This window comes from Candoia aspera, chromosome 1 (assembly GCF_035149785.1).
Source record: "Candoia aspera isolate rCanAsp1 chromosome 1, rCanAsp1.hap2, whole genome shotgun sequence".
NCBI classification, from domain to species: Eukaryota; Metazoa; Chordata; class Lepidosauria; order Squamata; family Boidae; genus Candoia; species Candoia aspera.
In genome coordinates this window covers 130,023,787-130,046,907 of record NC_086153.1, presented here as the reverse complement: position 1 = coordinate 130,046,907, position 23,121 = coordinate 130,023,787, and the positions used below count along the sequence as shown (strand labels likewise).

Sequence of the window (23,121 nt, the reverse complement as noted above, 5' to 3'; positions counted from 1 at the left end):
CAGTAAGTCTGCCTGAAGTATTGTGTAATTTCCCCCGCTAGAGCAATAGCGAACCCAATACAAGTAAGTTTGATCTGAAGTAAGGTCTGTGAAAATTCTGTTCTTGTTTTCAAACAGAGGACTTAATCTGAAGTATGTAAGTGGGAAAAGGCCTCAGCACCTATACAAAATAGCATACTTTTATCAATGGGCTACTGCAGCCAACATAATACAGATTTGAGGTCAATCCAGTTTTTTTAAGGCAGACTTGAGCCTCAGTACGCATTCATTGTAGTATTTTACAATTGCACGGAACAGGATTAAACTGAATTCTGCACTATGAACATTGCTGCCACCGGCAATTTACAGAATATTTTATAGGTTTAACAATATGGGAAAGGTCACTACCTCAAGCAGGGTAGGAGCTGAAATCTAACGAAAGAGAGAAAACTAAACAAGAATAAGATAGCGTCAAAAGTAATGATGAAATAAAGTTGCACTCCACATACTAAGTCTTAGCTTCAGTAAAGAATGAAGGCAGAAAATGCAATCCTGGTTCGTTTCCTTATTTGGAAAGCACAGTACATCCCACTGTGTCTAGTAAATGCATTATGTATGTGTTAAGCTATTCTGCCTTCCTCTATAAAAATTGTGACAGAAGATCATACGACTACGAAGAGATCCCGCTAGTGCAGCCTAAAAACTGAGGAGTGGTATTTGAGTGGTCCTAGGGCATACAGACAGTGCTCACCCCGCAAGACTATTTTCCTTTCCCCATCTGTGAATTCAGAAGGGCGAAAATACCAGAAATTTGTAACGGGAGGGGGGGACTGCCGTCCCATAACCGAAGGAAAACACTACAACTAGTGAGGCACACTGCACCTTTCTCCGCAACTGCGAGAAAAATCATTCACTTTTTTCTAACTTCCAAAGCCGTAGCTCAGCCAATCCTAGCGCAGTAAGCTCCCGGAGTTTGCTCAGATCCCATCGTCCATTGCGCCGCCTACGTTTCCCAGCACAAAATATAAAGAGAATGAGTCATAGTGACTGCGTGTAGCCTTCTGGGAACTGCAGTCCACATAAAGTTCTTCACTCTCCCTTCCTGTTTATGTCTGTCTACGCGCATGCGCGCTACCTTGCCTCGTCTGCTCCATCTCGTTCGGTCAGTGACGTTCCCTCTCACGCTCGTAATCGTTTCTCACTGTCTGAGAAAATGGCTGCTGTACGCCGCGCTCGCAGTGACTCCCGCTGCGTAGTTCGCTTTTCTGACCGAGAACTCTGCTAAATTTTCTTCCCTGCTTGGTACCGTTCGAGAGGGAGGTGAATAAGAATCAAAAAGAAACCCGACGGCCGTTAATAGGCAGTGGAAACCTTCAACCCACCGAAGAGGCCGCCATAGTTCGAAACGGCCAGAGCGCTGCAGCTTGACGAGAGTGACAGTTGGACGGACGGCCTGGCTGCAACAGCCTCGGCCTCAGCATGGTGAGGGGAGGGGCTGCGGAGCGAATGCGCGTGACGAGAGCACGAGGGGCGGAGGGGTCTCGCGCGTTAACGGACAATCGCTGAAGCGTATAGGTAGCCCCGCCCTCAACAGGTAGCGAGGAGTGAGATGGGGACGAGGCGGTCGGTTCGTGAGGCTCCCAATCACTTCAGCCCAGTCTGTCATTAACTAACACGCAAAGTACTTTAGAATTTATTTTTAAAGCAAAAGATATACAAGTGAGTATACCATCCGGTTTAAAACGCAATAAAGATATAAAAGCCCAAGCTATGCAGCAGCTTTAAGTAGATTCGATCGAAAAGAGTAAAAATAGCCGTCCATCGCCAGAAGGTACTAAAGTCTTTAGTAAATAAGCAGGTTCCACGTGGTGTCAGAAACAGGTGGAGTAAGATGCTGGGTGAATGCGGTTCAGAATGTCAGAATAGAAATAAGGCATATGCTTCTAGCAATTCAATGGAGAGTGCTAAGACAGGAGACTTCAGTGGCTTGTGCAGGCTCACTCTCTTTTTCACATGACTGTGTTCAAGAAAAAAATAGAACATCATCCTAATAACTTTGGCAAAGATAATTTGTTTTTAAACAACCAGACAAAATCATACTGGAAAAAATAATTAAGTGTGCTCATTTATTGTTTTAACTGTGATTTGTTGAATAAGCTATAGTGACTATAATATGCCACCTAGTCTGCAAATTCTCCATGGCTTACAATACATGAAATAAACTATTAATAAAACCATCAAATGTATTAATAAAACCAATAAATATGTAGTAGATTTGTACCTGCCTCTTAAAAAGGACTGTTTTTGTCATCTTCTGAAACGTCAGGGAGAGGCATACCTTACTTGGGCTAGGTGTTTCAGTGGGAGGGGCCTGCTGCTGAGAAAATCAGTCTCTGGGTTCCAGCCCCCTGATTTTTTTCAGGGAGTGGATCTGGAGTATGTAGATAGCACAGATTTTACATGAAGAAGACTGTTACAAAGGCCCAAGCAGAAAAGGGTCCAAGGGCTTGACCTCTCCTCTCCCAACAGCATCTGTTGACACCATCCTCAGAATAGAGTGAAAACACTGCAAAACTGTCTCCAATCACCATTTTTTGCAAGCAGCTCAGAAAGATAGTATGGTTGATGTTGAATTTTGCAGAGGTCTAGCAGGAAAAGAGAGTGCACCACCACTGTTTCAAATCCCATCTACAGGAGTGCCCAGAGTGGTCTCTGTTTCACATCTTGTTTAGAAAGGATCCAGTTAATCTGTGTCATCCAGGGTCCTTTGTAGTTGAAGCCTAACTACCTTCTCTACAGCTTTTCTAAGGAGTAGTAGGTTAGATAAGTGGACCCAGGGAAGTATTTTTAAGAAGAGGGCACAGTTTCCTTAAGGGCTAAAGGCATTACCCACCTCCTTTAACTGTGCATTGATCATCAGCTGGATCCATGATCTCCTGCTCTTTCTAGAAGCTCACATTGGAGAGCAAGGATCTAATTTGTAGGTAGCTTCCTCAGGCATCAGGCTTGAAGAAATATCACAAACTATGTTTTACAAATTACTATTTATATATTGTGCCAAGTCAAAGTTAAATTGTATTAAAATAATCTTTGGCTATATACAGTGTATAAATTTAATTGTTTCTCTCCCCCTGAGAAGTCTTACAGTGGAGTCCTTGGTGCTCTCTGAGCTTGGTTGTTTGCTTGCAGATGTTTCATCACCCAACTAAGTAACATCATTCGTGCACTGATGATCAGTGCATCATCATGAGCACTGATGATGTTACCTAGTCAGGTAATGAAACATCTGCAATCAAACAACCAAGCTCAAAGAGCACCAAGGATTCCACAGTCCAACCCTGAGCTACATATATTCTATTGGAAGTCTTCCCATTTAAATTCATGGAAATTAATAGTCCATAGAAAGCCCTGAGAATTATCTTAAGTGGGTTGGAATCCACCTTACAAATTGATAAAATAAATAAAATAATTGGAACATATTCTCTTTACATATAGAGTGAGAAGCATGGGGGTGGGGGAACAAAAGACTCGATGGGCCTTTTAACTGGTCAGTCTTTTTACCTAGGGATGATATACACATCTCTGTTACTCCTTACCATCTAATTACAAGGAAGCAGTTAACTTCCTTCAACATTAAACTTGATAACAGAGAGATGAGGGAGAACAAGTTGAAATTAAATCCAGACAAAACAAAGGTGCTATTGGAAAACAGAAAGCTGGACTTTAGGAGTGTGGTAAAACCTGTTTTGGATGAGATCACACTCCCCCAAGAGCAGATTTGCCATTTGAGAGCAGTCCTGAAGTTACAGGTGAAGACTGTGGCAAGGCACATTTGCACAATGGTTATCCATGGTTTGGTTATAACCTGTCTTGAGTACTGTAATATGTTTACATTGGGGCTGCCCTTGAAGAGTACTTGGAAATAGTAATTGGTGCAAATTGCAACAGGTAGGCTGCTAACTGGTACAAGGTGCAAAAATCAGACAATGCTTGTAGTGAAAGATATGTGTTGGGCCTGATTATTTGAGGAACTGCCTTTCCCATTGTGAATCCTACTCTCTAAGATAACCAGGAAAGGCCTTTTTGAAGGTTACTCTGCTGCCACAAGCTCGCTCATCTGGTACTTGGGAAAGGGCCTCTTCTTACAGGACACCAAAGCTATAGCCCCAAGGAAGTATGTTTGGTTTGTACTCTCCCAGTGTTTAGGAAACTGGCAATTCTGCTGTTGCCTGATGTACTAATTTCACTGCTTGTGTTCTTGAAATCTCGTAAAAGGAGACAGAGGAATCCATGTCACTAGTGCATACTATTTTGTCGGCAGGATGATAGAGTTGGCTTCAAGACCCAATGACAATCTAATTTTGCTTGATGTTAGAAGGAATCAGTTTTCCTATGTATACATCAGACAAACTTTGGAATGCATACAAACTGAACATCAGAAATATTTGTTCAGTTTCCTACAATATGATAATGCAAACCTCAAATATCTGACACAGTTCTGAAATTTTTAGTGAAGCAATAAAAACAATAAAAAATCCTTAAACTAACAAAATAAGCAATTATAGTGACAAAATCAAGAGGCAGTCTGGGAGAACAGATACATTGTCAGGTTATGACAAAACCTCTGTGCTATGGAAGATTCCCTAATCTTCAGAATCAGTTTATTCCCAGGGTGGGTACTACCACAGAGAAACCTGCCTCTATAATACCATTAAATAAATATCAGTAAGTCATAGAATCACTAGGACATCGTGTCCTGAATGTAAGGACTGACTAGGCCTGTATGGAAGCAATTACTTAGGTAATCTAGGTATAAGTTATTTAGGGCTTTTCATTAACAGTGAAAATGGCTGAGTAGCTGATTGGAATGGGCCATCTCTAACAAATTGCTTGATTATAGTATCTGATTTTAGGATACTAAAATATAATGACTTGGGATACTAACTTGATCTCTTCCTTTATTAGGCAGAAGGTGAAGAAGATTGTTGCTCTGACATAGTAAAGGAGGATGACAATGACAGTTCTGGTGAAGCAAATCTTGAGGTATGCTGTTCTATCTTCACTTATAAAGTCATCTATATAATTTTTCTGTTTAATCCATATACTTTTGTACTTTTGTCTCAACACTTTAAAACATTCCTGTACATTATCTTTAAATAGAAGCAAACAGTTTTATTTTTTGGGATGCAGTTGCAGTGATCCTTGAATAAAATTATCCATTAAAATAGTTGTTTGATAGGGAATATGAGAGATCAACTGAGACAGTAGAAAAAGAATTTCTATCCGTGTGACAGAAATATATCATATTCTTGAGAGGAGCATATATTTCCAAAAATGCAGTATTCCTTTTTCTTTCTATATGAAGAGCTTCAACTGCTGCTGTTTAAACTGTTTATTGATCATTCTTCAAAGAATAAACTATAGCAAGCTCTTTCTGAAAGTTAATTTTTCTTTCAGTACTTCTTAATGTTTTTGTTTTGGCTAAGGTTTCTTAATATAATACACAGTGCAAGAATCTACAGATTTTGAAGTCAGTTTCTGTTAATATGTTTTCTACTACAGATTAAGGTTACTATGGTAACTAATCATTTTGGCCTGGGTGAAGAGGTTGAATTTAATTGTCCCCTTTTCACGTGTTAATGGTTGCATTGCCTAAGGGAGGAACTTGCCTGAACTTGTTTTAGTTTCAGTTTCCCTTCTGTGTAGGCTTGCAGAGAATATGCAGCTGAGAGAAATCTCTCCTCTCAGCAAACAGCCTTTAAATATGTTTGTTTTCTGTAAATAAAATTATTTTTATAGAAATACCTGGTGTGTGACTTTTCTGATCTCTCCTGGGTCAAATGCTTTCTAGCATTCTGCCAACAGTTTCAGCAAGTTATTTTATTCTGGCAATAAGAAGTCTGATTGAGGTTTTTTAGTAAGTTAAATTACCACAAAATGCAATTTTCACTGAATGAAAATGCTAGCTGCTAAAGCACTTCTTTCAGTTATGCACCGAGCAGTAGAATCAAAAACGGTAGAAATTATTTAGTGCCTAGCAAGTCACATTCTTGACCATTTTTTTTTTATATTCTAGGCTGGGTTAGCTTTATTAAATATTTCTAAAGAAGGTACTGTGTTGCTGGAACCAATCCACTAAAGTTGTTGCAATATTATGGTTGCATTGCAATTTTCAGAAAGTACCATATCCTATTTAGATATTTTCCCTCAAATTTGACCCCAAAACACAAATAAATTGTTACAGTGATAACTAAGAAACTATGTAAATGTTAGACCTAGATTTTATTTATTTATGCAATTTATCCACAGCCTCAATCATAAAGCGCTCTAGACAGTTTACAGATATTGAAAGAATAATAAATAATACAGTATATTAAATCATTAAAACTAAAATAAATAAATGAAATTTACAACTGCAAATGCACTGAAGTTGAGTAGCTAAATGCCAATTTCTGACTGGGATTAAATATATTTTATCCCTCTCTCTCTACATACATACATACATACATACATGTAGTATCAAGAATAATTTGCTTGATATACCCAAGAAGAAATTATCTTAATACCTCTTGTACATCATTTGTATTAGTATGTACATACAGGATTTACTTTCTGGATTTTTAGGCAGAGCTTCAGATGTTCAGAGCCCAGTGGATGTTTGAACTTACCCCAGGGGGGAGCTCTACAGGTCTGGAAACTCGATCCTGCAGAACAAGAGGGCCTTTATTAAAGGCTGTAGATACCAAAGGGAAATTAGAACTTGCAAAAGAGGAAAAGGTAAATAATTTAACCTTCCTAAACTTTTAACATTCATCTTTTAGTGTTTCACTATAGACAAAGCGTGGCCTAATTTTTCTACTTCTGTTCTTACAGTTGTGCTGTATCTTATTTTATTGAAATAATGCTGTCAGTATTGTGGAACATAAAAAAAGATCTTGTCCTGAATTCCTTGAACTTTTGTTTGTATTCATATTAATGGAAGTAAAGGCACAAATATGGTTTAAAAGAAGACCAGATAATTGAAGTAAAAAAGTACAGGATGGCAGTTATTTTATTTGCATGTGCAGTTAACATGATTAACATTAAAACACTTGATTAGCTTAGATCCACAACTAGTCTATTTATTAAAAATTAATTAGCCATGGAAAAACTTCTGTGTTCTTGATTTTTTTTAAAAAATACTAGTAGAAGGTTATATTTCATTATTTAGTCAATTTACTTTGCTTACATGTAAGAGATTCCAAAACAAATGACTAATTTTTGTGCAGGCAAGAGAACTGTTCCTGAAGGCAGTAGAACAAGAACAAAATGGGGCTCTTTATGAAGGTAATCTAACATTCATATTTTAATTTCATGTATTAATTTCCTGGACCATGCTCCTTATGAGCTAAATTCATTTATTGCTATAGTGAAAACTGCAATATAAAGATTAATTATTAAGAGGAAAAGAAGTGCAGTAAGGATTGAGAACTATATTTGTTTTCTCAAGTGCTGATTAGATAATCTAATTACAAAAATAAAGATCAGTAACTACAGTTCAGAGGATCATGTACTTCAGCTAGAATATTGATTTTACATGGATAAACCATATTTAAAGTTGTACTCAACTTTGAGTTGAATTAGGTAGACATCTGGAAAATAAATATGTCTCAGACTAACCTATACACAAGGTTATTATGAGGATTATTAAATTTGAATTATGAAAGATACTATAAACAATCTTTTTACTGGTACACTAATTTTGAAGTAAGTATTGTAATAAATGGATTTTGGGGTGTTTTTATTTTATTTTTTTTAACAAGGGCAGCAATGTAGTTAATATACACAAAATTCCCTCTCCTCTGTCCCTCCTGTTTTTATCTTTTTAAAAAGATTATTTTAATTTTTAAAAAATGGGAGGGGAGTATGTTGCAAAGCAGCCTCATAATCTTTATTTCCAAGAATGTTTCTGGGCCTCATATATTAAAGCAAGCGTCTTGGGATATTAGATGGATGATAAGGCCACAACCTCACCAGTTTGCAATATGGCAAATGGCTGCTTTGTGATTGGTCATACCAACCAGGATAGTGCCCAAAACATGCTCTCAACCTTTCAAATGTGCTAACTGGCCCAAGAAACTGTGCCAGTTTATTGTTACAGTTTAATCTTGGAGTATTTACCTTGTCCTTTCAATTAACTATTTAGTCATCCTTGTTGTTGATTCACTCCATTGCTCTCCTCCCCCCAGCCTGGCCTACCGTATTTTATGAATACCAGTAAAATGTATTGAAATAGTTAAATGTTTATACTTATAAAATGGCCTTTAATTGATAAAGGTGATTGTACCCTCCTACCATCATTCTTCGCAGAATATGTTTTGAATTAACTGCTTTTTGATATAGTACAATAACAAAAGAAAGAAAAGTTGCATAAGAACTCTGATAATGCACTGATTTTTAAAAGTTCATTTTTAATAACTATTCCATAGTGTATGTACAACCAGATTAAATTGGCATTGTTTTTATTTTTAGCTATTAAGTTTTACCGCCTGGCTATGCAACTTGTCCCAGATATTGAGTTTAAGATTACCTATACCAGATCACCAGAAGGTGACAGTATTGGGAAAAGCTAGTAAGTATATATGTATGTATGTAAGTTTTATTTGAAAAAGTTGAGGTGGGGGAAAACTTTGCTCCAGTATATACTTGAAATCCAGTTCTGTGGTGGTGTTAGATGGACATGACCCCAATAAACTCATCTTATTGGATTAGGCTATTACTAGGGTGTAAATTCAGAAATAGCTCAAGCTTAATAGAAATACAGTACTGTGCAAAAGTTTTAGGCAGGTGTGAAAAAATGCTGTAAAATAAGAATGCTTTCAAAGATATATAATTGTTTATGTTTATCAATTTACAAAATGCAAAGTGAGCGAACAGAAGAAAAATCTAAAATCAATATTTGGTGTGACTACCCTTTGGCTTCAAAACAGCATCAATTCTTACACTTGCACACTTTGTACACTTGCACAAAGTCAGGGATCTTGTAGGATTAGAGTCAGGTGTATGATTAACAAATTATACCAAGCAGGTGCTAATGATCATCAATTTCATATGTAGGTTGAAACACAGTCATTAACTGAAACAGAAATAGCTGTGTAGGAGGCTTAAAACTGGGTGAGGAACAACCAAACTCTGCTACTAAGGTGAGGTTGTGGAAGACAATTTCATGTCACAGGTCATACACCACGGCAAGATTGAGCACAGCAACAAGACACAAGGTAGTTATACTGCATCAGCAAAGTCTCTCCCAAGCAAAAATTTCAAAGCAGACTGGGATTTCAAGATGTGCTGTTCAGACTCTTTTGACAAAGCACAAAGAAGCTGGCATCGTTGAGGACTGTAGACGCAGTGGTCAGCCAAGGAAACTTAATGCAGCAGATGAAAGACACATCATACTTACTTCCCTTCGACATCGGAAGATGTCCGGCAGTGCCATCAGCACAGAACTGGCGGAAACCAGTGGGACCCAGGTACACCCATCTACTGTCCAGAGAAGCCTGGCCAGAAGTGGTCTTCATGGAAGAATTGCTGCCAAAAAGCCATACCTCCGACGTGGAAACAAGGCTAAGTGACTCAACTATTCACGAAAACATAGGAACAGGGGTTCAGAAAAAATCTGAAATATTTGGCTGTTGCAGCAGGCAGTTTATTCACCAAAGGGCTGGAGAGCGGTACAATGAGTGTCTGCAAGCAACAGTGAAGCATGGTGGAGGTTCCTTGCAAGTTTGGGGCTGCATTTCTGCAAATGGAGTTGGAAATTTGGTCAGGATCAGTGGTGTCCTCAATGCTGAGAAATACAGGCAGATACTTATCCATCATGCCATACCATCAGGGAGGCGTGTGATTGGCCCCAAATTTATTCTGCAGCAGGACAGCGACCCCAAACATACAGCCAATGTCATTAAGAACTATCTTCAGCATAAAGAAGAACAAAGAGTTCTGGAAGTGATGGTTTGGCCCCCACAGAGCCCTGATCTCCACATCATCAAGTCTGTCTGGGATTACATGAAGAGACAGAAGACAGCCTACATCCACAGGAGATCTGTGGTTCGTTCTCCAAGATGTTTGGAACAACCTACCTGCCAAGTTCCTTCAAAAATTGTGTGCAAGTGTACCTAGAAGAATTGATGCTGTTTTGAAGGCAAAGGGTGGTCACACCAAATAGAAGAAACTAGAAGAAGCAAGAGGGGGGTATTCCTAAACAGGGCAAAAGTGATGTGATACATCCACAGTTATTCCAGTATAGGAAATCCAATATGTAGTGAAGGAGCCAGCTCTCCTGTGACAGTTAGAAAATAAGTTTAAACAGAACCAGCTACTGGGTTAAAAGCTAATGAGGAGAGAGAAGCAGCGACGTCTGTATAATTGGTAGGAAGCTCTATCCTTGGATTGAAAGAGAGAAGATTTTCATTAGAAGGTCCAAATTAACAACCAGGAATATGGGGGGAGAAAGAAAAAGAAGCATTGTGTCATATTTAATGGTTTGGCAAGAGTAATGGCCAATAGCCAAATAAACTGAAATTGCAAAAGTACAGTTCTCTTGTAGAAGCCAGTGTCTCTAGATAATGTGAGCATTTAATAACTAAGGAGGTAAGTTCAGCAGAAATCTCAAGGCTTTGAATTTGAAACTTGGCTTCTACATTGAAAGCTTGCTTGAATTTTTAAAAGTGAGGAAACTGACCTCTGCTTTTAATGTGGACATTTTCTTCTGTTAAAAGCTACTACTTTAACAAGTGTTTAAAGCTAGTCCTTTTAGTTAGATGTCGCAATGCTTCTAGTAACTGGTTGCGCCTTCTTGGGGGTCCAAAGGACAAAAAATAAATGTGGCTTCCTTCTTGAAGACTCATAGCCTATTATTTATAAAGTTTGCACCCATATATGGACACATTTCTAGCTCCAAATAATAACAAATGTAAACCTGATTAGAAATTAAGTGAAGGATATTTGATAGAGGACAGTATTGTACTTCACCTTATAAATTTCTATTCAAGAACACAGTTTTTAGTTAAAAACTAACTTAGAATTGTTGTACTTTGAAGTGATACATGCCAAAAAGATTAGCAGATAGTAGCAGTGGGGTGTTTTTGTGACTTTGTAACCAGTAGTTTGATTGCACACATCATTCCTGCCTGTGTGTCCAAGAGAGAGATAAAGCTTTCAAATAATATTTGTGGTACGTATTGCAATATTAGTGATAGGAAAGAAAATGTTCTTCACAATTCTGACATTTATTTCAGGTTTCGGTGAGTTATGATTCAATTTACTTTAGTCAATCAACATTTCTGAATTAATAATGGAGTAATTTAATTATAAATGTCAGATAGTAAAATAAGAAACATAAATAGTAGCTCTACAGGCAGCAACAGTAAATCAAAATTGATACATCTAACATATATGAATTCAACCATTTTTTGTTTCATTTATAAGATCTATGGTTACTTCCTATTTGGATTGGTGTATTTACTGGACAAGCCAGTATATGTCTGTTCAGAAGTAATTCCTGTTGATTTAATTGGGACATATTTCCAGATAGTTGTATATAGATTTAGAAACTTACAGTCCTATATAGGTGGAAAGGTATAAATGGTAGCTTCAAAACCTAGCCATCCTGTGCTAGTGGGCTGAGAAGGACAGTTTTACTTTCTTTCCTTGGTCTGAAACTAATGGGGGTGGGGAGTGAGATTTCCTTTGCTGCCTTCAGAAGATGTATGGACAATATAGAGGTTATTTAGGGGCCTATCACTAATATCACTGTGTTCTTTCATCCATAGAGCTTTCCATGGATCTGCCAAAGAACTCTATGGTAGATGTATATTAAACATTCTCCACATGCTCTTTCTCTGACAAATCAAATTCATCTGGTTTATATTTCTCCTCCTGCCCTCAAGATCCAAATGTGTGTTTTTGTAGTTACAAATTAAAAGAAAACCCTGCTTGAAAGGTAAAAATTGGAGAAATGGCAGTTGGGAAAATCATTAAACATGTTCTCTTCTGCTGGTTTAGTTGCTCACTTGCCCTTCTGGGAGGTCTTTTTTTGTTTGTTTTAGGTTTCCTAAGGACTGTTAAGGCGATATTACATGCATCAGTGTGTTCTTGACTTCACATTTGGGAGCATTTCCTTAGCCAAATTCTAATCAGAATGTAAATGTTACTGAAATTAATGGACCAAAAGAGTTAAAAGAGTTATGGTTAGCCTGTTCATCTGTTGTATTATGATTTTCTGGTCTCATATTATGCCTGCCTTTTCTAGCATTGAAGATAATGAGGATGATAGCAAAATGGCTGACCTTCTCTCTTACTTTCAACAACTCACTCTTCAGGAATCATCCATCAAACTGTGTCAGCCTGAGCTTGATCTGAATCAGACTCATATCTCAGGTAAAAGAACATTATTATTGGAAAATAGTGGGCATATTTTAATACAAAAAATCATGAAAGGGATGTTCAGAAACCATGCTGAACATGTGAAAACAGTTTGAGATGTTTAACAGGAACTGTATGGATTTTAGCAATAAATAGTTCCTTCTTCATTGTTATAATTCAAATATGTTGCAGGCTTAACGTAATGTTTTCCCTGTAGTAAATACATTTAGCATAAGAAATTTATTCTAAATATAAGGACTGCAGGAATTTTTTGTTTAAAGTTATCTTATAAAACTACCACATACGTTTTGCTGGGTTCCTAACTGAAAGCCGATTTATAAAAGCCCTAATCTGTTGATTGTAACAGTAGTTGCTGTAAATGCTTATTCTGCAATTTTTGTCTTGCTCATCTTAGAATGATTTTCTTTTAATTGTCCTGCTCTGTTTAATTAATATTGGTTAATTGTGAATGGGAGAGGAAGTACTGTTTATGTCACCTTAACTATGAAAGATTCAGCAATCTGTAAAAACAGCTGTTTGAATGAAAATATGCTTAATGTAGTTTTAAAAAAACTATATTTGAAGATGTGTTAAAGTTTGTTTAGTAAAATATAGTATAACATTAACATTCATCCTTGGAAGCAGAAGGGAGCTTTTTCTAAAGGCTCTCGTGTCCCCCCAGATTTACTCTGAGAGTTCAGTGATTCTCCAGTTGTTTTTTGTTGCTTGCTTACTTTTGGTGCTAAGAGCTGTAAGGGGGTGGGGAACCAAGACAAGCATTAGATTCCATTAGATGCCAAGGAGCCCCCCCCCTTTTTGGCATGGATCCAAATCAGATTCCTGGAATTATTCTAATTTTTACATTTTTTTTCCACAGTGTTGCCTATGGAGCTATTAATGTATATTTTTCGATGGGTAGTTTCCAGTGATCTGGACCTGAGATCTTTAGAACAGTTATCATTGGTCTGCAGAGGTTTTTACATTTGTGCCAGGTAAAATTGAAACTATCATGCAATAAAAATTTCATTTATCTGGATAAAAATGAGTAATTTTAGGATTTTTAAAATAATAAATGGTGTCAACAAAATTTTTGTTGTTATAAAAATGTCTTTACTAATAAATTATGGAGTTTTTTGAAGTCTGAGGAGGTTAAAAAGGTACTCACTTAATACAAAGTATTTTTAAAGCAGAAGCTTCACTAAAGGAACTAAAAACTTACTTTAACCATCAGTCCTCATTCCATGTTACCAAATAAACCTGTTAGTGTAAAATAATAAACTTATCCCTTAAAAATGTTTAAGTGAATTACTGTAATGTTATTACAGTTAAGTGATGCTTTTATAGATGTAAATTATTCAGTGACAATTTCTTTTAATTTTGTTCTGGAAAACTAAAGTCAGCTTACGATTACACAGTTTTTAAAATATGAAAGTAAAACAGAAATGAAATAAAAAGCAGGTATAAAAAATCGCAGAATTTATGGAAGTGCGAAGATTAATGATGGAAAGCAGTGATATGTTTCCATTAATGGAACAGTACTGAGGCAATTTCTTTATAGTTCCCTAAGCAGCCTTTGGATTCTGCTCTGACAAATTAAATGGTAGGGGTTTGCAGGTTAGTTCCATTGCAAATAACTGATTTCATTCCATCTGTTGAGCTAATTGAATTTGACTATTCAAATCAATTTGGAAATTGAAGGGTTTTTTTACTTTCCTATTCAGTTTGGATTCAGTTCAAAGATTCAGTCAAAGTGACTTTGAACTGAACCTCTGAATCATAGCTGTGCTGATCCTATTAATATATTCTATAAAGTTGTGCAGTCTGAGAAATTCATTTTATCAATTGTGAAATCTGTTACCCTGATTTGGCATGTATAACACCTGTACAGTCATATATATAGGAAGAGGGGAGTCTTAATTCTAGCACTGATTGTGGTATTTGATTCTGAGGCTAGATCTACACGTTTAGCAAAATGAGGCAGGAAAAGGTAGTTGTACTCCAGTCTAATTAAGTTAAAAGCATACGGGCATGCACGCACACACAGTATAAAACATAGAGGAGGGAACAGGGTGAGCTAAATCTTTTATACTAAGTGCAATTTTTCAGAATTTATTCAAAATTGAATAATAAAGTCTCATTTTAAAGGCACTGTACAACTATCATTTTTCGGTTTTGATAACCAGAAACACAGTATTTCTATGAAGATACTGGTTAATAGATATTCAAAACGGGATTGAGTTAAATAACAGTTTAGTGGTTTGGGTGAAAATATAAGACTACATCCAGTGGACTTCCCTTCAGTCTATTGACCCCTGAACATCTGTCCATTAGTTCTTTAAAGCAGATTTAGGGTGTGGGGAGCTAGACAAGAGAAAGAGGAGGAATCCATTCTGTGGATAGATCCCATTGGATAAACCAATAGGGTCTTGTGTTGAGTTCCTTCTGCAACTTAAGCATGCTGCTTATGAACAGTCGTTTCTCTCTACACTCACATAGGCTCTGTGATTTTGATATTCTTGTTTTTGTTTAAATTTGAATAATCAGGTTATGTTGTCCTTTTACCAGGGACCCTGAAATCTGGCGTCAGGCTTGTCTGAAGGTTTGGGGCAGAACATGTAATAAAATGGTTCCTTATACCTCGTGGAGGGAAATGTTCGTGAAAAGACCTAGAGTTCGATTTGATGGTAAGAAACAGCAATGTTGTGATGATAATCAGGAAAATAATTGCAGCAATAATTTCTGATTGTAAATAAACAGATTGGTTGGAAATGTGACTGGGGTATGCTTGGGACTACTAACTCTTGCTGGCATTCTAAATATATACTTTGGCATTGCAACACAGCCCCAGTTTTATACACCTACTGCCTTTTTAATCACCTCTCACTGAATAGAATAATTGTAATATTTGCATTTGGTGTGATACACTCTGGGAAGGAGCTTCACAGGAGTTGCTAATAAAACCCTCCCAAAAACAATTGGTGTGGAAAGGACACAATGTTCCTGGATAATAAGGAAATTTTTAATTGAATAAGGATGTTTCAAATTGTATATGTCTATGCATATATGTGTGTGTATGTCCAGAAGCTGCATTCCAATAAAGAAGAGGGTCATGAAAAAGTTAATTGAATTAATTATTTATTAAAATAATTGCATGTAAATAAAATGCCCCATTTGTAAAATTAATTGAGTTTTTTCTGTGTGTGCACAAAAAAACCCACTCATATACAAACACTTAAGTATACACACTCACGTATATCACCTTTCTTCCCATAGAAACAAAAAAGTAGTATTGTGGAGGAAATGGCATGAGGGAAAGAAACATTTATAATGAGAAGTGAAGGAAAGAGAAATGAGAGAGGAAAGGAAACAAAATAATACAGAGATGAGAGGAAGGTACAGGGAAGGAAAGACAGGAGAAAGATTGTGAACAGTTCAACAGAAGCCTTTATATTTGCAGGTGTAAATCCATGAATACTGAATCCCAGTGAGTTGGAAGGCTTTATTCCCAGCCAAGTATGCCTAACACCTGTCCTGTCTAGACATTATGGAATGCCTACTCCATATGTGATCGTCTGCTCACATTTAAAGGAGAATGGTGCACAGCCATACCAGTCCCACCTATCCCATTCTTGTCCTTCACATGTAGAGGTGGGTCTGCAGTTGGAGGAGGAGAGGGGGAGGAGCTGCTTGTGTAATTCTTGCCTCACTGAGGGTAACAACTAGTCAGTGCCTCCACAGACAAAAGGATGCTTCTTACCCTCTCCTGCCTCTGTTGTATTCACTTTCTTGTGTTACTTGCAGGTAGATGCCTCTCTCTCCCTCCTACCCCCTTAGTTTGCACAACTCTCTACTGTTTCTATTTAGTAAACATAAGAAGACTTTCCAACTTAGAGATAATTACTTGGAGAGAAAACCTGTCATCCCTTCCAATAAATACAGTAATTGCAACAGATGAGATTATATTAATAGTGCAAAGAAGATTGAAAATTGTAGTATGCTCTCTGTTTCAGAATCCTAAAATGTATATCATTGAACATTTAAAGCATGTCTTGATGATAAGCAGGTAACTCCATATTTTATAGGGGTATATATCAGCAAGACAACATACATTCGTCAAGGAGAACAGTCTCTTGATGGGTTCTATCGGGCATGGCACCAAGTGGACTATTACAGGTACAACCATTTTAAAATGACTGAGTTACTTTAATTATCAATTATCAATAATTATCTCTCTTGCCTTCCTTCCAGTGCAGTTCACATATAATGCTGTAAACCAAGGTATATTCAACAGGATTACCTGTGTGGAAAAAGTCATGGTTATATATATTTCTGCTTTTAGAAATTCTTAAGTATTTAAAAATCACCAGGAGAAAATTGCTTGGGGGTTCCAAACTGAAATTTCCATGACCCTCAGACTATGAATATACAGAGCTAGTTTAAATTATGCAAATTAAATCCTGAAATGAGCTGCTTTTGAATCATAGTTTGACACCCCAGTATTTCATGCTGATATCTCACTATTGGAATACTTCCAACAACAAAACTGAATCATCATGGTTGATTAAATTCTGCTGAACCATGTTCTTTTGGTGCATACCGTGGTAAGGTTCTATGTATGTAATGAGGTTTCAGAGTTTCTAATTTCATATCCACATCTTTCACTATAATTTCCTTATACTTAAGAGTCTTTGGGAACAGCCCATGAAACCTGACTTTCCTTTGCACCCAGAAAACACAGAACATTCTTGGTTGACTAATAGCTCATACCTTATCTGGCTTCTTCTGGTGGACAAAGCCAGAGTTGAATGTTTGCTTGTCCCATTAAGCTTGATTCATCAAGCCATCAACAGTTTGTTCGCTGCACCCACTTGTGGGTAATAGGTGCATATGAGTGTGTTGCTGCTAATTCAGGCATAGGCTGACATACAACTAACCCACTGTGATTTCAATACGAAACTGAGCAAGGTTTGATGGATTCAGATAGGTTTGAAAGTTAATTCAGGGCCCTTTGGATCCTTACATGTATAATTTGTACGTTAATATTTGTTTTTAACTGAAAAAATGCATATGTTGGGAAAGATGTTTCTTCATTTTATTTTTATTTTTTATTTTATTTTTAATACATTTTTGTGAACAAACCCATGTGGGAAAAATGTTGCACAATTGTTTCAGGTACCTGAGATTTTTCCCAGATGGCCAAGTAATGATGCTAACAACTCCAGAAGAACCTCAGTCTATTGTTCCTCGATTACGGACTAAAAACACAAGGTATATTCAGTGTCTGTAACATAGAATCGTATTGTCCATGGATCCTGATACTTTTAATGAAGAAAAACATAGGTAAACAGTAAAGCTACTTTTATTTTTCATTGTTTAGATGACTAAATAAAATATATGTGGATCAAATAATTTAAAAATTGCAACACCAAATTATCTTTCATGAAAGAAAATTGGATTGAATCTGGAGTTAATTATAATTTGAGTAAGCCCTTTGAATCATGGGTATTTAAGTTAGTCATTATTAATTTAAATCCTATTTATTTTAGGATCCAATTTAATATCAGTGTTTTTTCTAGCACTTGAATGAATATATTTTCATGCAGTGTTTTCCTTCTAAATCTCAGAACTGATGCAATTCTGCTTGGACATTATCGCCTTTCCCAGGATACGGACAATCAAACCAAAGTATTTGCTGTAATGACAAAGAAGAAGGAAGAGGTATTTATGCAAAATGCTAGATGGTGGACAGTAATCAACTGACATTGATGAATACAACAAGAAAGCAATAAATGTTGCATTTTAGCATAGTCTGTTAAATAAAAATACAACTTCGAAGCAGTTCCTTCTCCAAAAAAACTCTCCAAATGTTTTCCTTAAACTCTAATTTTAAAGGAAACTGTCTTCTGGCATAATTTTGTTTTTTAAATCTGGAAGAGTTCAAAAACAAATTGAAAACTCTTGAGGGAAAGTATATCCAGAAGGTAGGAAAACATATGGATCCTGCATTCATCTTTGGATATTGCTTCATAATTTTAATTGCTATGTTTGCTGCTACTCTGAACTATGGAAAGTAAGCTGTAGGCCTAGAGAGAAGACTGTTTATTTAACTATATAAATATTCTCTTTTTCCTACCTTCTAGAAGCATGGAAGGTGGGAAAAAGGGCTAGAAGGTGAACAAGAAAAGACTGAAATGGGCTGAAAGCTATAGTGGAATTGAAGCTTAGGAATAGTGGAAATTAAATAAAAGGACTTTTCCACTGTTTTCTCCCACCCAGTAATTTTTATAGATTCTTTTAATATTTCCATTATCAACATCTAGAAGTCTAGTTTTAGATGTGAGATGCTTATATTTTTTTCAAATATGTTACATTTTATATTACTAACACTGTAAAAAGGTAAAGGTTTCCCTTGACGTAAAGTCCAGTCGAGTCCGACTCTAGGGGGCGGTGCTCATCTCCGTTTCTAAGCCTTGGAGCCGGCGTTGTCATAGACACTTCCGGGTCATGTGGCCAGCATGACGACTCGGAACGCCGTTACCTTCCCGCCGAAGCGGTACCTATTGATCTACTCACATTTGCATGTTTTCGAACTGCTAGGTGGGCAGGAGCTGGGACGAGCAACGGGAGCTCACCCCGCTGCGCGGTTTCGAACCGCCGACCTTCCGATCAACAGCTCAGCGGTTTAACCCTAACACTAACACTGTAGAAAAACATTTATTTTTCTATATCAATTTCTTCTAAGACTGTATAAATGCTGATTTTCATTCAGAGAAAAAGCATATTTTGTGTTTATAATTTCTCACAATATGATTATTGTATTTTGATTATATAAATTATCATAGGATACTGTTGATCATGACTGATTTAATACCAGAATATTTTGCAGAAATGAAAATGTCTTGGAAGTATAATGTTTTATCTTCTAACCTTGGTATACAGATTTGGTACCTATCTTCTGCTGCATATTCTTGACAGCCGATTCCTTTTTTTGTTTGTTATGTAGAAACCAATTGACTATCACAAGTTCAGATATTTCTGTCGTGTCCCTGTGCAAGAAACTGATCACAGTTTTCACGTAGGGTTACAGCTGACTTCCAGTGGCCGTCAGAAATTTAATAAACTCATTTGGATTCATCACTCTTGCCACATAACTTACAAGTAAGTTTTTTTCAAATGTTAGGAAAAACTTTAAAAAGTCCTTGGAACCTAATCTTTTGGTCCCAGCTAACAGATAGTACTTTCTTCCTTTTACGAGCTGTTTTTTTTTCATACGGACATACAACATGTAACAAAACTTGGCAACAGAATGAATCATGTGAATATCTATAGCACATAAGCATACCACTTACATAATCAGAAATGTCTTTATCACAACATTTTAAACTAGGAGCCTGTAAGATTAGAAATCAGAAATAGAGATAATTTTGTGATGTAAAAATAAATACAAGTATCTGAAATACGAGATTTTCCCATATATCAGGTTCTTTCTAGTTGTTTCCATCCAACTGGCCAAACAAATATTGCCAGCAGAATGGAGGCTTTTTGGACAGAGTTTGGTGGTACATAAAGAGTGCAGGAAGAAAAAGGGAGATCCCTTTGAGTGAATTGAAGTCCTTTTGTACTTAGATGGCATCCATAACTCCCAGTTTGAAATGTTTGCCAGACAAGCTTTGTCTTCTCATAGATGCAGCCAAACACTGATTTTATTTTCTTAGGCAAATAAACCTAATTCTTTGACAAGAGAAACTAAATCCTGCAGCTGATACATCATGATGATGATGATAAATGTATATGGTGCCGAACTCCCAGTGACTCTGGGTAGTTTATAAATTGTTAAAAACATTTAAAAACAAGGAAAAAAATAAAGATGGCAGAAATGACAAAACTGGGTTGGAACAAAGGAAAAGGGGGGCTTCACGCCAAAGGCCTGGGTGAAGATCTACATCTTCAGGACCCTTAAAAACACCAGTAGGATGGGAGCCTTTGAATTTTGGGGGCAATCTCATTCCAGAGGGCAGGAGCTGCTACAGAGAAGGTGGCCTTCCATGTTCCTGATAGCTGACATTGTTTAATCAAAGGAACCCAGAGAGTGCCCACCCTGCCAGATTGGATCAGACAAGCAGATACTAAAACAAATTAGTGTGGTACCTCTTGTTGCATTATTTTGCAGTATTTTAATAATTTGCAATTTTCTCTTAATCGTGGACATGGGAAAGTGGTATACGTACCTGGAATCTCTTCTCTTTATCACTAGCATTCCTATACAACCATTTCTTTGCAGTATAACTATACATTCATGTATTATTTTGGAACCATAATTTTTTTTTTCAATGAAGCCTTAAGATCTGCAGGAAATTGGTGCCCAGTGCCATTTTCTTTACTTTCTCTGCAAAGTAGCTGTATATGTAAAATGCTCTGGTTTCAGGTAAAAGATGTTCTTACATAAGATGCATAGAGAATCAGTACAGGTATATTATTTAAACCATTTCTTTCCATTTGGGCAAGTTATAAGGCAGGAATGTTTATCACTTTTCTCTTTTTTAGGTCTACTGGTGAGACAGCAGTCTCTTCTTTTGACATTGACAAGATGTACACCCCTTTGTTCTTTGCACGAGTGAAGAGCTTTACTGCATTTTCAGAAAGGCCTCTCTAAGAAGGTCCTATCTCTTGCATGAAAGAAATTACAGCAAACAACACTTAAGTTATAAATGTGTTTGGGTGTGTGGGTGTGTGTTTGTGTATATATATATATGTGCGCGCACTTGCGTACACACACACACACACACATATATATATATATATAGGAATTTTATTTTAAAATTGGGAGATCTTTTTGGAAGAATATATACTGGAAATACATTTGATTTAGGGTGGCAGGGTTATCTTTCTGGTTTTGAAGTCAAGTTTACACTTTATTTTAAACTTGTTTATGTTGTGAAAAGACTTTGATAACATACAAGGCATTTTTTGCCATGTCATTTTATGAGCAAAATTTATAAGCTGTTCTCTTTACAAAGTAAGGCTTCATCTGCCTATGCACCTTAAGTTCAGGAATTGTTATAAACATACTGCTGTACATAAAACATTGTGTGCGTGCTTGGGGAAGGCTCAAAATGTGAAGAATTTGTCCTGCATCTGTGCGTGGCCTATACATGTATAATACAAATTGGTGTATTGGGATTACCTTTCAGGAAGAGATATTGGCTTCAGTAGAAACTACAGCTTTATGAAAAACCAAGGAAAAGCGAAAGGTGGAAGTTTAGCTTCAAATGTCACCATGTTTTTTAGAATTACATGGTTTTAAATAATCGTAATAATCAGTTCAGATGTCATATGTTTTAAGTAGATGATGACAGGACAGCCACATTGGTGCATTGGTTGCCTTTGTCTTCTGAACCCAGAAAAGGACTTCGGCAGAGAGTAACTCTGAAAGTGCTGAACTCTAAAGTGTATCATCTGAATTCTATTATGCAAATGAACAGGGCTGTTTTTGTTTTTGTTGTTTTGTCTTTAGCTCTTCACCTAACTGCTAAAAATACTGTACACCTCTTGGGTGTTTTGTAACACTTAACTAACTTTTTCTTTTGAGACTCCTACAGATGTTCAGGTACTGTGTGCTGCTTCTCCTGCGTATGTAATTTGGGAATTGGATGCGACTGCTGTATTTCACCTATCATAAATATGTATTTACTCATACAACTCACCATTCTAAATGTTCTTCTTTTACCAAGTTGTGTAATTTTTCATTCTTTTGGGGTGTATGAATGAAATAAAAGTCACTTTGTTTGAAGTCCAAGATCTGAGTTGTCTGCCATGCTGAGTGCCAATTACCAGCCAGCCTGCAGAAAAACCAGCCAAAGGCCATAATGAAAACAACAATTAAGACTGCAGGAAAGAGACAAGCCATTTGCGTTGTATGCCAATAATCGCTAAGGAAAGTAGCCTACTGGGAAGATAGGGGAGAAAGCCTGGTGAGTTGGCCAGATATACTGGGCAAAGGGGGAGGAAGATGCTGGGAAAAGAGGGTGAGGTACTAGCCATGGCCTACTTGCTTTGTAAGATTTCTCCAGATTTTGTCTTGGGTGACGTGCAGAACAACCAAACTGATGGCACCTTTTAATTCAGCTGGACCATTACTTGCCTGAAATGGTTTGGCTGAATTTCCAAGCCTGAATGTGTTTATTCTGTGTGCAGAACAAATAACATTTTCTGCACACTTCTACTTACAAATGCACATCTACCAAGAACATTTTTGCATTTGGCAACTGGCTTGCAAAGCTCAACAAACAAAGCAACATTTTGGCATGGGGAACTTGGAAGTACAATACATAATATTACTATCTGTAATTAATATGCCCAGTTATACATTTGCATTTGGCAATTTGCTTGAAAAAGAAAGCACCAGAAACAACAGCCCATGAACATTTATATTCCCAATAGCAAAATTTTACCTCCTGTGTAAAAGTCTGTTTTAGGACATCAGCACACACACAACAATGTGGAATAAAGTACCCTATTTTGTCTTGGAATACTTGAAATGGCTACTATCAGCTTGGAATATTTTCCCCTCATTTTGTGCATCCCTACTATCTCTCAATTTATATGGCTGCCATTTTAAATTCATGACTGTGTGGCTAAGAACAAAAACTATAGAAAAACATAGAACAATATAAAAACATCACAAATACAATAAGCAGCAGAGGTCAACAACAACAACAAATCACAACCATTGCATGGGTT

The 23,121-nt window shown here is 36.8% G+C and overlaps 1 protein-coding gene across 2 annotated transcripts; it reads left to right on the top strand.

The window, feature by feature from the left end:
* The first annotated feature begins 1,158 nt into the window (after positions 1-1,158).
* FBXO9 (F-box protein 9) lies at positions 1,159-22,177 on the top strand. Of its 2 annotated transcripts, XM_063313579.1 has the most exons (13): positions 1,159-1,461; positions 4,945-5,022; positions 6,604-6,756; positions 7,248-7,305; positions 8,491-8,590; positions 12,269-12,396; positions 13,259-13,373; positions 14,947-15,065; positions 16,464-16,554; positions 17,554-17,649; positions 18,006-18,099; positions 19,385-19,539; positions 20,926-22,177. In XM_063313579.1, the coding sequence occupies exons 1-13, from the start codon at positions 1,459-1,461 to the stop codon at positions 21,032-21,034; spliced, it is 1,299 nt and encodes a 432-aa protein (XP_063169649.1). In that variant the 5' UTR covers positions 1,159-1,458; the 3' UTR covers positions 21,035-22,177. The 2 variants fall into 2 exon arrangements, with proteins under 2 accessions (XP_063169649.1, XP_063169657.1); XM_063313587.1 differs by lacking the exon at positions 6,604-6,756.
* Positions 22,178-23,121: the final 944 nt, after the last annotated feature.